The 17776-nt window shown below is 38.5% G+C and overlaps 1 protein-coding gene across 1 annotated transcript; it reads left to right on the plus strand.

Annotated features, from left to right (window-relative positions):
• The first annotated feature begins 260 nt into the window (after positions 1-260).
• LOC134663553 (transcription factor Sox-14) lies at positions 261-2122 on the plus strand. Its single transcript, XM_063519946.1, has one exon. The coding sequence runs from the start codon at positions 402-404 to the stop codon at positions 1494-1496; it is 1095 nt and encodes a 364-aa protein (XP_063376016.1). The 5' UTR covers positions 261-401; the 3' UTR covers positions 1497-2122.
• Positions 2123-17776: the final 15654 nt, after the last annotated feature.

Raw genomic sequence — 17776 nt, forward strand, 5'->3', positions numbered from 1 at the left:
TTTACGACATAAGCGGATGCCAAGTGGGTGCACAGCGCACACCGTCGGCAAACAAAATTGAGATTTGCATGAGGCAGCGGCGCGGCACGCTCGCCTCGTTCGCCGCGCGATTAAAAATGCAGGCCGCGCGGGTGGGAGGGTGCGGGCGGGGCGGGGCTGCGTTCCGGCGCGCCATTGGACGGCGGACGGGCCGGGCGGGGCCGCGGGGCGCGCGGGGCAGGGGCGCGGGCAGCCGCCGCCGCCCGGAGCCAGCCGCCTCACAACGCACGTAGCCTTCGCGCCGTACGGTACCGCGAGACACCTCGCCGCTCCCGCCGCGAGTCCATGTGAACGACCGACAGTTCTCTCGTTGTGTAAGGTGAACGAAGTTCGGCAAGCTGTACGCGCCGCAGGAAGACGACATGTTGACGATGGAGACGGACTTGAAGGGCGGCAGCTTGCACGCCACCGTGCCGCCGCACCACGCGCTGCAGCACGGCTACGGCTCGCTGGGCGCGCTCGGCGGCATGATGCTGCCGCAGCAGCAGCCGCTCTCGCAGCACCAGCCGCTGCAGCACCAACACCACCAGCCGCTCGCGCAGCACCATCAGCCGCAGCCGCAGCACCAACAGACTCCCCATAATAACAACAACAACACCAGTAAAAACTCCAACTCGGACCGCGTCAAGCGCCCCATGAACGCTTTCATGGTGTGGTCGCGCGGCCAACGCAGGAAGATGGCCTCCGACAATCCGAAAATGCATAATTCGGAAATATCAAAACGTCTCGGTGCACAGTGGAAAGATCTCTCGGAATCCGAGAAAAGACCGTTCATCGACGAGGCGAAGAGACTTCGCGCCGTTCACATGAAGGAACACCCGGATTATAAATATAGACCGCGGAGGAAGACGAAGACGTTAGCCAAGAAACAAGAGAAATACCCTCTCGGAGGAGGAGCTCTATTAGGGGCTAGTGAAGCGCAACGCGCGTCGGCACCGTCGGCGCAACAGCCGCGTGATATGTACCAGATGACTCCTAACGGTTACATGCCCAACGGATACATGATGCACGATCCGAGCGCATATCAACAGCAAGCTTACGGATACCCGCGATACGACGTGTCTCAAATGCAACAAGGCGGTTACGGCGGCGGTTACTACGGCGGCGGACAAGGGTCGCCGTACCTGCCGCAGCCGCCGTCGCCGTCCGGGTACGTGCTGGGCCCCGGCTCGCCGGGCGGGTACGCGCTGCCGCCGTCGTGCGCGTCGCACTCGCCGAGCGGCTCCTCCGCCAAGTCGGAGCCCGTGTCGCCGGGCCCGCCGGGCATGAAGCGCGAGTTCGTGCCGCACGAGCCCACGCAGCTGAAGCGCGAGTTCGGCCACCACGCGCACCACCACGAGATGACCATGAAGCGCGAGTACGGCCAGCAGGACCTGTCGCAGATCATCAGCATGTACCACGTGCCGGACGAGCAGCGGTACGCCGCCGCCAACGAGCGCGCCATGCCGCTCATCTGAGAATCGCCATTCGCGTGCGACATCGACATCCCGCCGCTCTGAGCGGGCTCGCACGCCAGTGACTTTGTTCCCAATCGGTTCGGATCGGACAGTGATCGTTACTGCACATACTGCTAGGTATGTCCATTTATTTGTTTTTAAGGACGCTGTTAGTGTTGCGCGTTGCTCGGCCGCCGTCGGCGAGGCGGCCGGGAGTTCAATTAAATGTTGTTGATGACCTGTATTATATTACAATTTATTGTATTTTTTCATGGTTTTAAGTTAAATATTTTAAGATGTGATGTGCGGATGTATGAAAGGTGGCGTGACAGGTTGAGAGACGATGTAGTGTTTGTGGTAAATTGAATACCAAAAAAATTGAACAATTTGTAAATATAGTGATAAAGGCTAGAGTTAACGTTGGAGTTAGTCGTAAAGCGTAGGTAGATAGTAAGCCGTGCCACGACGCCACTCGTACTCCCGTCGTGCTTTGTACAAATATTTGTTATATGGAAACGAACGTTATAAAGCCTCGAAAGACTAAAATATTGTAATACGAAAATGTACAGTGAGTGTTATATAGTCAGTGGACACAAAAGTATATTGAAGAAAAGATGAAGTTATCAATAAACGACGCGTTAAAATGACATGCTGTTTTGTTCCTCCCGCCCCCACCCATGTTGTAATGACCAGGTAAAAACGAGCCGTTTTTAACCGCATTTGTTCGACCGTAGTTTACAATTACAAAGTGTTGCTTGTCGTCACAAGTGTTTGTAATTTCTGGGCGAGCTTGTTTTTAAATATTTAAAGGGTTTTTTTACTCATAGGTATCTTTATAGTAAAAACCATAAACAAGAAATTAATACAAGTTATTTATTCTTGAATAACTTAATATTTCTATAGAGTTGCGAAGAAGCCTGTAAAAGACTTCAACGGGCGTTAGTGATACTCTCATTATAAGATTATATGTACGAGGAATTAGGAAATAGTTTAGATAGTTATTTAGGTAGATATTATATTTTTGCAAAATAAAATATAAATATCAAAGTAATGATATAATATAATATAGGTACCTACTATTTATTTATAAGTAACAAAGATTTAGGCATTTCATTAAAATACCTACTTGAAGACTGGAAATCGTCTAGTATCTAGAAGTTTTTAATAACTTGATACAATCACATTTTTTGCCCATCCAATAAAAACTAACCAAAAGTTAAATTAAATAATCATACTGTTACTTAGGTGAAGGTTATTTTTCTGTATATGAAGCGACAATATTATATTTGATTGCAGTATAAAATCCTCGTAAAGTCATCCGTATAAACATTTTGTATGTTTATATTTAAACTTAAGTTGCAGACGCGGCGTGTCATAGCGGTACTAAAATAATTGTCGAATCATAATTAATGCCGTTAGAATGTGCTTTGTCCTAGTAAAACATGATACTTTACTTACACTATGACAAAAAAACAATAGGGACCAGTCTCTCGTGATTGTGATAGCAGCTTACTGGTTAAATTATCCAGCTAATTAATTGGCTGAACAACAACCAGCCAAGTCGCAACATTTAACCAGATGGCTGAACGTCGTGTTCGGTTAGTAATTTATTGTTGATTAATTTATTATTTACATATTTTATTTCTTTTTTTTTAGGTTACGTATATTTAATTCACTTGTCTGAGTGAACTAGTCGTTTTCAATAGCCGACTTTCAATACCTACATCAAGTTGTTAAACATTGAGTTATTTTCTATCGGTCTAGGCGCCTAATTAGCTGGCTAACTAAACCAGATGGCTGCCACAAACACAAGTTCAAATACAATGAGGAACAAAATAAAAAGAACTACGCGTAGGTACTTACCTATATATAAATAAAGGAACGCAACCTATTACTTAGACTTAGTACCTAATAAGTGAATTACATAGGTAGGTACTATTTATCAACATGACCTTTAGGCGATGAAATGTCGAAAAGTAATTACCTAACACTAATAGAAATGGATAGGTATTCAAACACACACATACCTACTAGTCTGTTTTTTTTTAATTATGAAATACTGCCCATAAATAGTATAGAACGTCCGTAATACTCTACAGTTCTTTTTTTTTTGCATTAGATAGAAGGTACCTTTAACAATCTTGACTTGTCTTTTTATTAAAAAATATTGAAAAACGCTTTAAAAATTAGTTTAGTTTATATTACTTATGAAAGCAAAAGAATGTAAAAGATAGCATTTATGATTTATAATTCTAACATATTTGCAGTGACTTATTTTTCAATAGTGATTTTTAATAAAAAGACATGTCAATATCGCTTACCTTCTTTCTAATGTTAAAAAAACGAACTATATAGTAAATAAAAACAGATTATAGCTATGCATAAGGATATGACATATGCATAGTAGCATAAGAAATATTTTTTTTAAATTCCCTTTACTCGCGACTGTCTCGACACACACATCACACATACAGCCAATCCAAAGAAACTTACATATCAATCTATTACTGTCAACATAAGGGGTGAAGTTTTAATCAAATCCCTCCGTCACATCCCTGGGGATTTTCCCCTGGGACTCAGTTAATCCCGAAAAACGCCCCAGTGTTTAAGCTATTCATTTAAACACTATTTTCACTTTGCACGCGTTGTTGCGAGATAACTTATGGGGCTGAATGCTTGTCTCGATAAACCGAGACATGTCCCGGTGGAACTGAGAAATGTACCGTGAATTTGAGTAGTGTCAGACCGAGAAAAGTCTGCAGCGATTTTGATAGCCCACGCAATGCAAGTGTCATTTTAAACGTCACACTTCTATGAAATTATGACGTGTAAATAACACTTGCACTGCGTGGGCTTTCAAAATCGTTGCAGACTTTTCTTGGTCTAAGTCTACCTACCGACTACCTATACTTTGTATCTTTAGGTATTAAGGTAAATAAAAGTATAAATATAAATAATTTGTACGTTTTCGGGTAGTTATACTTATAACACTTATTGGTTATTAACCAACCCAATACAAAACCGCCAGGATCTGTCACTGAACGACCTGACTGTAATCTACATTATTTGATCGTGTAATGTTTTCATCTACCCTCAACTGGCTTAAGGAGCCATTTCAGGGTAGATTTTTTTTACTTTTATTTAAATACGTAAAGATACAGACAGACTAAAGTATTTAATATTTTGTCTAGGTAGTTACACAATATCTAATGCCGGCTACACACGTAACTATAAATCGTTACGTTAAATTTATAGTTACGTGTGTAGCCGGGGTAAAACTTGGCCAAGCGAATGAAATATTTTCTGTTAAGTTATAAGTAGGTATGTAAGGTCCATTGGGATAACTTCGAAGCACTTTCTACGGTAGCAGCTATAAACAAGATGCCTGGGTAAGCATGTTGCCAAAGTACCTATAGTCAGGCGTGGCTCACTCCGCGATTTCGTCGCTTTGCTATAGGTAGCTAAGAGTACATCCGTTCGACCACAATTTTGGGGAAAGCCATAAGCCGCGCGCGTGGAGCTGTCGCCACCCAGCGGCCATATCTGTGCTGATCGTGACAGACGCGTTTTGTTAGAGAGTGAGACTATTATTTATTCTGTGCTATAGTGCTTTTGGATTAGTAATCTTAGAGCATTTAATAACTGGGCGCCTTGGCTGTCATTTTTTTTACAAAACAGTCTGCCGATTTTTGCGGTAGAGGGGACGTCAAAATGTATTGCTATTTCTACATGATTTGTACACGAAGGTAAATAATGGTAAACAAGTTTGGGTGTCAAATCATGTACTTAATCGAATATAATTTTCTGCTTCGATTTCAAATTTTTGCTTTCTATGCAAAATATCATCAATGAATGATATAGTTACTCTCATAGTAAATCTACCGCTACAAACCAAATTATAATTCCACACGAAATCAAATATTAAAACATGTCCCGGATGTGTCTAGCACCCCACCGTTCCGCGACGTAGTTCGGTCACGACCCGGACTCGAACCCGGGGTGCAATCAGGGCTCCCACGCGATTGTCTCACGGTTCGCGACCTGTCATTCCGATGATTGCTGCTTTCTAATCATATGTGTGCGGTTTGGTAGAATGTCTGTGTTTTAAATAAAGTTAGGCCACGGGAGCGCTTCATATTTCCGTACTTACATTCTTGATTTCCCGAGTTATTTTTGCTTGATGAAGGTAATGGCTCCTCTACACGATGGGCCAGCGCCGGCCACTCCAAAGGACGCAGCCATGCGGTAGAATGAGACAGCAATATCACTTGCTCCCTCTAACGCATAAATGCGTCCCTTGGAGTGGCCGGCGCTGGCCCATCGTGTAGAGGAGCCATAATAGACAACGCTGTCAACGCTGAGCACTGTAAATTTTAATGAGTTAGGTAAGGTAGGTTAGGTACTGTGTGTAATAATAAAATTAAAGTTGGTGTTAAATAATATAGGTAAGAAGGTATTTTCAATGCCGAGCATTCACTAGGTGAAGATATTTTTTACTGGAATTTTGCTTAAAATTACTTTGAAATATCTATCTATATAGGTAATTCGTCGTAAGTTGGTACCGAACCTTTGATATTACCTATGTACGTATAAACTCTTTGTATATGTGTGTACCTATAATATGTAATATGTAGAACGACAGTCATAAATATATAGGTAGGTGCTTCAGGTCAAAGTCCTTGCAATTTATACTTATTAGGTTTTTAATACCTATTTATGAGACACTCAGTGATCCAATTGCAATGATTAGGAGTAGGTACCTATAGTCAGATAACAATGTCGTCAATGAAATCATTCCATGAAAAATTACGAGGCACGCAAAAAAAAACAAAAATAAAGTGAAATAAGGTGAAAGACTACCTACGCGTCATCAGAAAAATACAGATTTCTACAGTCACAATTTCAACCTACCTACAATTTTTTTAAAGTAGGTATAATACTTACATAACTGTTCTCGGGTGTAGACTTTTTTGTTTAGGATCGGTATAATTTCCCTCAATGGCACAAAGTAAACAGCGGTACAAACTAAAGATGTCACGTAATTCGTTCGTCAAACACACTTGTTTGTCCCCGAGATTGACACCGGCCCGCCCCTGAGGCCGGGCCCTTTGTTTTTATCTCGCTGTCAATATTTGGCCTCATTTGTCAATAAGTCGGTTTTAAACTGCGATTCGTTGACGACACGCCGGCAGAAAGTGGGTGGCACTGCCCTCACATCCTTAAAAACTGAAACATCACATGTGCGAGGTCCATATATAAGACTTATGACTTAACTATACTAAGCCATTTACCTATAAGCGTGGAACGTTTGACACATTCGCCCTTTGATTTGTGAATAGATAGGAGACTTAAGTATTTGGTTATATTCTTTGACATGATGTCGTTTGAATTTGAATGAAGATTTTAGATTGAGGTGATATTTTTCAGTCGTAAACACTGATAAACATCGAAGGTCGGTAGGTGAGTATATTGTTTACTCATAACATAACAAGTAAAAACAAGTAGGTATATACCTACATTATGTATGTAATAACTGGTAATAAGCTCATGTAAAACACACCAGAAAGTCTTCAAATGCCTTAGCTATTTTGCTAAACGAAATTGACTTAGGTAGGTATATGTAGGTACATGTAACATCAATAATTCTCATTAAGGTGAAAGACTACGCTACATTCTAAATTTATTTTTAAACTTGCTGACCGAACATAAACCTAATTAGTCTAATTACTAATATTCATTTTAGGGTTCCGTACCCAAAGGGTAAAAACCGCGCGGACCCTATTACTAAGACTCCATTGTCCGTCTGTCTTTCACCAGGCTGTATCTCATGAACCGTGATAGCTAGACAGCTGCATTTTTCACAGATGATCTATTTCTGTTGCCACTACTTAAAACTGGAAGTGCATTTTTATTACCAAAAGAAATTGTCACAAATTACACAAAATCTCCAGAATCGATAGCTCCCTTGTTTCTAAGAAAGTACTAAATGGCCGGCGTTGGTCAGGGCGTCCGAACGTGGTCCGAACCGAACGAGTCCGGGAGCAAAAAATTGAAACGGAATTTTTACTTTTAACTCGAGTTTAGTGCGCATGACCTTCTCGGAATCGTTAGTTGCCGTAACGGGACTCGGCCAGGTACTCGTTTGTCAAATCCTATTTTGCTGTTTACCTAGTAACGCTGGGTGCTAAATGTTATGTCATTTTTGTTTTGATAAGTAACCTAAACCTACTATTAACTACTATTTAACATTATTTCTATTCTTCCGTACTCGTAGGCGTAGAATTATTACTAAACCTAAATGCATCACAATAATCACATAACTAATATACGTATGATCGCTCTAGTGACGGAACGAATATATAGTGTCATAAAATTTTTTTTGGTCTTTGATTTTCACAAACCCTTTTCACCCACTTCGTGCGGAAGAAGGTATCCCATGTACAATGTTTCAACGTTAACATTATCTTATCACAGTTTTCACATAGCCTTTGCCTGAATGAAAATAACAGTTGAGAGTAGAAACTACCAATACATACGCATCTTAGCCTTTGTCTGAATAAAATCACAGTTGAGGGTAGAAACTCCAATACATACGTATCTTAGCCTTTGTCTGAATAAAATCACAGTTGAGGGTAGAAACTCCAATACATACGTATCTTAGCCTTTGTCTGAATGAAATCACAGTTGAGGGTAGAAACTCCAATACATACGTATCTTAGCCTTTGTCTGAATGAAATCACAGTTGAGGGTAGAAACTCCAATACATACGTATCTTAGCCTTTGTCTGAATGAAATCACAGTTGAGGGTAGAAACTCCAATACATACGTATCTTAGCCTTTGTCTGAATGAAATCACAGTTGAGGGTAGAAACTCCAATACATACGTATCTTAGCCTTTGTCTGAATGAAATCACAGTTGAGGGTAGAAACTCCAATACATACGTATCTTAGCCTTTGTCTGAATGAAATCACAGTTGAGGGTAGAAACTCCAATACATACGTATCTTAGCCTTTGTCTGAATGAAATCACAGTTGAGGGTAGAAACTCCAATACATACGTATCTTCGACCACAGATTTTACCTCATTTAAGCAGAAAAATAGATAACTACTGGATGAGACGCTTTTCACATAGATTAAGAATTTCAGTAACTGGCCACCGCCGCCACCGGCCAGTAACTGGTCACCCTAAACTTAAAATGAATTCTATTCACCTATAAACAGAATTCATTTTAGTATAAGGTTTCAATAACTGGCCAGCCTTCAATAACTAGCCACCTTATACTAAAATGAATTCTGTTTATAGGTGAATATCATTTTTAGTTTCAGGTCGCCAGTTACTGGCGAATTACCCTATCACACACAGCACGCATGTTCTGAGTCTGAGTCATAGCTCCATACATGTTCCATAGGTCAGTAGCAAAAGTGTCGCAACGCGTCCATCCAGTAGACAGCCGTCGTCAATGTCTACATGTCTAATTTCGCTAAAACGATTTTGATACCCGTCACTCAGACAACCACCCGTAGACTCTGCATTCACTGTAAAAAATGTCTGCATAAAATAAACAAAATACTTTGCTACTAAATATGTACTTACACAAAAATGGGACTTGTGAATTACGAGTATATATTACTTGTTACAAAATCGGTTATAGGATATTGAGCAAAATTTATTTCTTTATTACTTAAGTTCAGTTAATTTTTTTTTAGAATTGTGAAACGCTTTAGAGGAATCGTTGTTACATGGTTAATACGATTACCTCGGACACTGTGACTTTAATTATGACTATAATGTGGTATTATATTTTCTGGATTGGTCCTGTGAGTGCTATAGAGTTTCAGAAGTAATGCATTTTTGCCGAAACAATTTCTTATGGTGACATAGTGCTAAACGCTTTTTTGATTACGATATGATGTCACTATATATGTGTGTGAAGTCGTGTTACTTAGTATAATTACTTACTGACAAACATCAAAGAAACTTCCAATTTAAACTGTTTTGAGACATCATCAGCATCCCAGCCATAAGACGTCCACTGCTGAACATAGGCCTCCTAGGAACATAGGTTTTGAGACATACTAACATTGAATAATACAAAAACAAGTGAAAACAAACAAAAACACAACAACAACAAACAAAACAAGTGAGTCTAAACCGTAAAATTATTCAATCAAAGAAACTTTGTTGAGGACTACGCCGCTACATTTTTATGCTTCTATTCAATACAGCTTTGTTTGCGCAATATAAAACATCCAGTTGTTTGTTTACATGCCTTGATGTAAACAAGAACACAAACAAATTGGTTAGCCGCCGCGCTCAGATACAAGTGTATGAGTAAACGAATACGCTACGTCTTACGTAGGCGAACAACGCGCGAACGCGGCGCGGCGCGGCGCGGCGAAATCAATCCTTTGATGCCCATAGAAGTGTCCTACGTAAGCGATCTCGTTGCGAACGCGGTGCGGCGCGATTTGCACGCGAATGTCAGGCGCCGCGCCGCGTTCGCGCGTTGTTCGCCTACGTAAGACGTAGCGTTATCCTCCAGAATGGATAGTAAGTACCACAAAGCGGTGGCAAATATCAGTGGTATAGTTGACGAAATATAATTTGCATTGATTCGACATACTTAAACGTTCGAGAGATCGGTAATATATTTCGTCAACCATACCATAACAATTAAAAACTAGGAAGTAACATCTGCGAGATAACGCAAATAAACGCGCGGCGTTCTATTCATATGCCCCGTCTAGTTAGGAAGTGATCTGTTTATGTGCTCGTAATCTTATCCATTTCCAACCTTACGCCGTCGTAATAACGACTGGACATAATCCAAATGCCACTTAGCTTACAACTTGACTGATTGACATATTGGCAATCGGATCGAACATTAAAACCGTTTTGAAATAGGTAAGTAAATATGTACCTAGTAATGGATCTTTTTGATTACAGTATTCATTTATTTTACGTACTAGAATATAGACTTTGAATAAAAATACTAATATACTTATGTATGTACTTAAACTTAATATTCAATATACCTTATTTAATTAAAGATATGAACAAAATAAATACACTTAACATCTGGGCAACGAAGTAACCAGCCCTACTAATTAAGTAACACAAGTTTATTTAATCTCAAAAATATGTTATTTTTTACAGTTTTTTTACCTTTATGGGTTTTTTCCCTCTACCTAGATTCACTAGCGTTTTCGATGCTTATTTTATAAAATATTACTTACCTACTTACCTATATTTTGAATAGTTCGATACCAGGTAAACTTGGGACACTATTTCTAATATTACCTAGTAGATTAAACCCAAAAAAGTACACATATATATGAGAAACATATATATCTTCAAGTTTATTTTATTCCAATGTAAATTTGTATTAATATAATTAATTATAGTTATTTATTTCCTATCCTACATTATCAAAAATTAATCAAAAATACACCCTGGGCAGTTATAAATGTGGAATACAAAAATAAAGCTAGCTATTACAATTATTATTTAAAAACCCAACTAATATGAACTCGTAAACTAAAAACAATAAAACTCTGTTCACAAAGTAATATAGTAGTCAGAAAAAAGGGGTACGGTTATAAAATATGTTTCTAGAAAGTTTTATTGCAGAGCTCGAGCCGAATTTGCTTGCGGTAAATGGGTAATACGGTTTTAAAAAGACGTAAGCGCCTTATAATGTTCAGCAAGTTACTACGTTATTAGGAAGTTAGTGACTACAGACAGATGGGGTAGGACAGTAAAACAATTAAGGACCTTCGAAGTCGTAAAGATACCAAAGTTATATTTTGGACCTAACTGTAAGCATGTATACCGTAAGGGTTACTTAATAAATAGTAAAAGTACCACACAGTGCCAAAAGTACTTAAATATTATTGAGGATTAATAATCTTAATAGGATTAAAAAATTACACAGAATACGGTAAGCCGATGTCTGGTTTTTTTTAGTGCCTACTTAATGATTATTTCTTATTTATTTAATAAGCCGAAATTAAATTAAAGTAAAGAATTAACTTTACTTTACTTTACTTTAAATACAATGAACTCCATACGGCCTATCATAAATGCATACTTCTATTGTTTAGAAGGCATTTATCGTTATTTTAGCTTTATGAAATAGATACTTATTAAGTTATTATTTTTTGTAATAAGAATATTCGACAACAATAAAAACGGAATACTGTATAAATTCTGAGAGCACCCAAATAATTTACAGCTCATGATTCTCATTATTTCTTTTTACACAAAATAGTTCGAAAAACGTTCATCAGTTAGGTCAAGAAGATTTTTATATGAACATACATATCTCTCCAACTCCATTTCTATAACTAAACAAAACACAAAGTCAAAGTTATAACTTTCATGAAAAATATAGAGCTAAATTGGGAAAATTCTATGAAATTAAGACGTTTAAATAACATTTGCACAGTCTGGGCTAATAAGATCGCTGCCAACTCAGCTTGATCTAACTCTAATTAGCTACCAATAAAAATATAAATCCGTCATACGTCTACATATTTGTTCCAAATTAATTAAAGAAGTTTCCGTAGCTACAAAAACGCAAAAATAGCACGCTTTTTGTCTTAAGTTACAGTCACGTTGAACCACTGTGCTGATTTCCCTCTTATCAAATCCACTCAAATCACCATGACTCCTACTGCTATCATCTAGAACAGGTAGTATGACTAAAGTACTTAGAATTTACTAAATTTGTAATTCTCACTAAAAGGGCCTTTTTATGTCTGTTTTACCTGGCGGTTAAAACCATCTGAATCTGAGGTAGTGTTGATAAGCTTTGGGTTCCAGTGATTTCTTATCTGTGATAACGGGGTGGTCTTTTATGGTGACGTAAAACAATAGATGATTAGTTTGCATTAATAATAATTTCATAGCTTATTGATGAGTTAGCTCCTTAGTTCTTCGTTTGTTGCTTACTTGCTTATCCTTGATGTTAGAATTTTAATAATATTAAAGGATATTTGAGAGACTGTCAATCAGGGGTCATGAAGAGTGATCAAGGGTGAAATGTCTACATCTGTACAAGACTGCCGCCGTAGCCGTGCCTTGCACACAGCGCGGATAGTCCATCGGTTCCTCTCTCTGCATCTCTGACTACCGGCATCTTGGGCCTTGACTCGCTGCTGGTGGCTTCCTAGGTTAGGTTATATATATTACAAGTTGTTTTTGTTATAAAATATTAGTGAATGTTACCAATATTTTATAACACATATGTGGGAGCACTTTTACCATCAATTAAAATTTCGTTATATCATCTGGTCACGAATCCGGGTTGATTTTAAGCAATCGCATCTAAAGCAAACAGTTTTTATGTAAATAATAATACTTGATAGCGTATGTTTTAATAACAAAAATAACAAATTATATTAAGAACGGGTCACTCACGTATTTGAAGTCGAAGAATCGAGTCGTTCTTAATATATTTAATATAACGTAAGCTGCTTCTTAAGATTAGCTAGATAAATCTTCAAGCCATTAGCGGGTTAGATCCGCCCATAAACGGCCATTTACACGGCCCGACCTCCAACTAAAACACACGTTTTCAAAATTATGACCATTGAGCTCCCAATCAAGGTGGGTAGGAAAAAAACAACGACCCAGTGGTTCCAATCGTGCGAGAAATTGAGCACAGTAAGCTGTACATAGAAACGAAATTTTAATTAGATGCTTAAATAAAGTATAAAGTTAAACGAATAGATATTTGTAATGATATGCTTTAGTTACTTATAATTTTAATTTCCTGTTTCAATGATATTTATTTAGTTATTTAGACTTCATACAGTTATATTACGCTGTTATTAATTATGAAAGTACTTCAAAATTTAAAATGAAATTATAATATTAGTTTTAAAAAAACACCTTTCATAATTTTGCCCAAAGTAACAGTCGAGTAAACCCACCGTGCAACACAGGGTAAAACAAAAAAGCGCGGTAGCCATAAATCGCCACGATAGAGTCATTAGCCAGGGGCGGACTCGAATAATTAAAAACAAATAAAGACACGGTCGCTATCTGAGATCGCATTTATTTTGTTTCAGTTGTTAGTTGGTGACGTGACGGAATAAATTTGATTTGTACTGTTGACATTATTTTTTATTATGTCACTAATTTATAGTAAATTTATCTGTGTTTTCGTGCATTTAAAATAAGTTTTAATGAGTATAAGTAGCAAGATTTTCGGGTTCCATACCAAAAAGGTACAAAAGGACTCTGCTTACGGTGTGACGTGCGACTCTGTTTGTCTGTCGCATTGCTAAATATCTCAAGAACTACTTACGCTATCGGTTTGAAATTTGGAATATGTAGTTATAAAAAAAACTGTTAGCCGGGGGCGGACTCGAATAATTAAAAAAAAATAAAGACACGGTTACTGTATCTGCCATCACATTTGTTTCAGTTGTTAGTTGGTGACGTGGCTCGGAATAAATTTGAATTGTACTTACAAGCAACACTCAACTGTCATCGACCTTATTACAAAAGGCTTAAGGTCCACCGATGGATAGTTAAGTGTGGGCGAGGGTACTGTTGACATTATTTCTTATTATGTCCCTAATTTATAGTTAATTGATCTGTTATTTTTCCTACTTATACTTAGATTGATATAAAAAAATAAACAACTTATTAGTATAAATACTATAAATCTATATATATAAAACAAAGTCGTGTTTGTTCCAGCATCCATAACTCGAGAACGGCTGGACCGATTTTCATGGTTTTTGATTTGTTGGATTAGTCTCGGCCTAGAATAGCAGAATAACTATTAAAAACATTGAAAAAATTTACGAAAACAAAATAATGAAAGAATGATCATTCCCATACAAAATGTTCCTACCAACGTACCTGTCAAACATGATAGCTGTCCTGTCGGTACGGTACACTGGAGTTCCGCAAATTGAAGATTATATTAAATCAAGGGTTTTGAGTCGATAACATAGATCCACAACATTCGAATTATCGCGTATTTAGATTTTAATAATGCAAGCAATAAATAACAGAAATCGGACAGATTGGCGTCATTGCTAGCATAATTTGGACATGACTCCAAACTTGATTAAATAATTAATCATTTAATTAATTTCTTACCTGAGGTTTAATTTTGATTTCTAATCAATAAATAACACAAAGATTTCTTATAATGCAAATTTATTTTTAAAATATCAGTATGTTTTTCAAATTTTTTGTAGGTACTCATTTTTTTATATCAAAAATATATTTCAGTGCTATTTATTGACTAGAGAACAAAATCAAATCTCAGGTAAAAAAATAATTAAATGATTAATTATTTAATCAAATTTGGAGTCATGTCCACATTATTGCGAGCAATGACACATAAATGACACCAAATAGTGTCCCTGTCACAAAAGATTGTCATTGTTGGTTGTCAAGCTTTATAGATGCGTTCAGAAACGGAATATAACTGCCCGATGTCATGAAGCCGTAACAGACTACCGCACCGCGCCCGGCGGTATGGTTTTAAAGTTGCTAACACACTATCGCACCGCACCAAGGTCATTGTGGGACGCACCCATAAGTAAAAGGGAGAAAGCGATATCTCTTTCTCCCTCTTACTTATGGGTGCGTCCCACAATGACCTTGGTGCGGTGCGATAGTGTGTTAGCAACTTAACGAACGTACTGCGGGTCTACCGCGAATAGGAGTAAAATTTGCGAACTACGTTGTTCGCGGTAGGCCCTCTGACACACGATTGAAAGTACGCCGGGACACACAAAGTTCGCGGTCCGGTGCGGTAGTCTGTTAAAGCCAGCAATATGCAAACAGTTTTGAACGCACCCATAAACAAAATGACAACCAACAAATACATACATACTAAATAATAGTACTACCTTACTCTTTGGTACTACCGTAAGTACCATAATGGACACTTCCTACAAAACCGAAGTTTGACAGCGATTCAGGGATGAATCTTGCTATCCCTTTTTAATGTATGGTACTATCCCGTTCGGCTATTTAGGGTTATCAAAATTCAAGTCATTATCTTATCTGTGGTCGTGCATGCAAAAGGACGTCAAATGGTAGCAACCCTTATAACTGCTCGCAGCAATGCTGAGCCGAACGGAGCCGAGTTTGGCCGAAGTCAGGAGTGTCTCGCCACTGTCTGAGGTGCCAACAGGATTAAAAAAAACCAGCCAAGTGCGAGTCGGACTCGGAGTGCGGAGTCGGTCCGGTCGCCGTTCCAATACGCAAAAACCATAAAAAATCACGTTTGTTGTATAGGACCTTACTTACATAATTTATGTTATTCTGTTTGTTGTCATAGCGGCAACAGAAATACATCATCTGTGAAAATCTCAGCTGTCTAGCTATCACGGTTCATGAGATGATACAGCCAGGTGACAGACAGACAGACGGACAGCGAAGTCTTAGTAATAGGGTCCCGTTTTTACCCTTCGGGTACGGAACCCTAAAAAACAGCGTTAAATTTACGTTTCTGGATGACTGACTGACTGACTCATCATCATCACGCAGAGCCGAAACTACAATTAATGCTAGAAAGTTGACATCAGTACACCATTACAGGTTACATTTGTAATGTGTACAAGAAATAAGAACAGATTTTGAAGTTAGCACCTCCATTTTATCGGTCATAATCTTACAATCGAATAAAAGGGAATCAGCGAGCAAAATGGAGTTTGCAACCACACCACACCACCTGATTTGATCAAACAATTTAATCAGATTGGAGTAAAACTATTCCCGTCTGGACTGGCATTAAGTTAAGCGGTTTAGTTTTAAGTACCCTGATACAATTTATGGTAAATAATAAGCGAATTAATTTAAATGAAATCATTTATTAATATACGTAATCTACCGAATGTAACACAATCTTAAAATACCTACGTTTCAACACTTTCAATAAGTAGATCAGTGTGCACCTACTTTAACGAAACGTATTTTAATATGTATTGAAAATGACCACCGCTTTTCTGGACACATAACTCTGATTCTTATGAATACTCTTGAGATTATTTAGTCTGCCAAGAATAAATTCATTGGTTTCACAGAATTAAACACCTCAATTAGCTTTTTAATTCCCGTGCGAAGATCGGGACTTCGAGGCGGCTATGCGACTGGGCCGTTGCGTCCAATCCATCTGCCAGGGAACTCTTGGTCTAAATAATATCGCACACTTAGAGTTAACTGTGCTGGTGCACAATCTTGCTGGAAATGGAGGTTCTCCAAATTTTGCTCCTGCACCTTTTGTAGAAAACACGTTTCTCAGGTATTGTTTTATTTAAAAATTTATTGTAAAATCAAATTTTGCGGAAAATCTAATATTCAATTGACAAGTGACAATTACTGATCAAAACACGTTTACTTCATAAATACTGTGACAGGTGATTGATAACCAAAGAGGAAAGTGTTCAATTGTTCATTTGAAATTATTTAACCTTCTTCGTTAATTATTATGTTAGGATAACCATGTGAAGCCTAAAAAAATTGGATGAAACAAAAAAAAAATACTTTTAATTATTTTAAAAGCATGAGACTTAATTGAGGGGCTTAATGAAGGGAAGATATATGTAAAACATTCATTTTGTATTACCAATTTGAAGTCACCCTATATAGTAGAGGGACTAATCGATAACAATTTTTTTCAGGCCTGGCTGCAGGCGTTCGGAATGTTCATTATGTTTCCGTACGGAATGACAGGTGGGAACGGGACGTCGCTCTACAAATGCATGGTGCTGTCTCGCTTACACACCATGTCAATCAGTACCTACATAAAATTCCGAGCGTGTGCGGCCAGGCTAATCCGTGACGTGCCAAAAGGAGACATAGTATAGATAGGTGATACGAAGTTCACCGGGTCAGCTAGTAGACATATAACACGAGGTACACCATTTGTATCGGTGTAGGTTATATCTTGCAAAATAATTACATTTTAATTTAAGGCATTTTGGGTATAAGCAGGCGTGTCTCACTCCGCGATTTCGTCGCTTTGCTACAGGTAGCTAAAAGTACATCCGTTCGACCCCAATTTGGGGTTTGCCATAAGCCGCGCGTGGCGCTGTTGCCACCTAGCGGCCACATCTGCCCTGATCGTAACAGACGCGTTTTGTTAGAGAGCGAGTCTTCTGTACCTAGTACTATTATTTATTCTGTGGTATAAGTTAAATGTTTTGATTGCAAACCGATCCCCTATCGGCACAACCCCGTAGTTTAGACATAATGACATTAACAAATCTTACACGCAATCATTATGGAATACCGTCATTACTTATTCATGTCCCTCCATTACCT

Source organism: Cydia fagiglandana, chromosome 4, assembly GCF_963556715.1.
Source record: "Cydia fagiglandana chromosome 4, ilCydFagi1.1, whole genome shotgun sequence".
Lineage (NCBI taxonomy): Eukaryota > Metazoa > Arthropoda > Insecta > Lepidoptera > Tortricidae > Cydia > Cydia fagiglandana.

Excerpts from the sequence above, each read along its gene's own strand:
- LOC134663553 (XM_063519946.1), top strand. The coding sequence starts at position 402 with ATGTTGACGATGGAGACGGACTTGAAGGGCGGCAGCTTGCACGCCACC.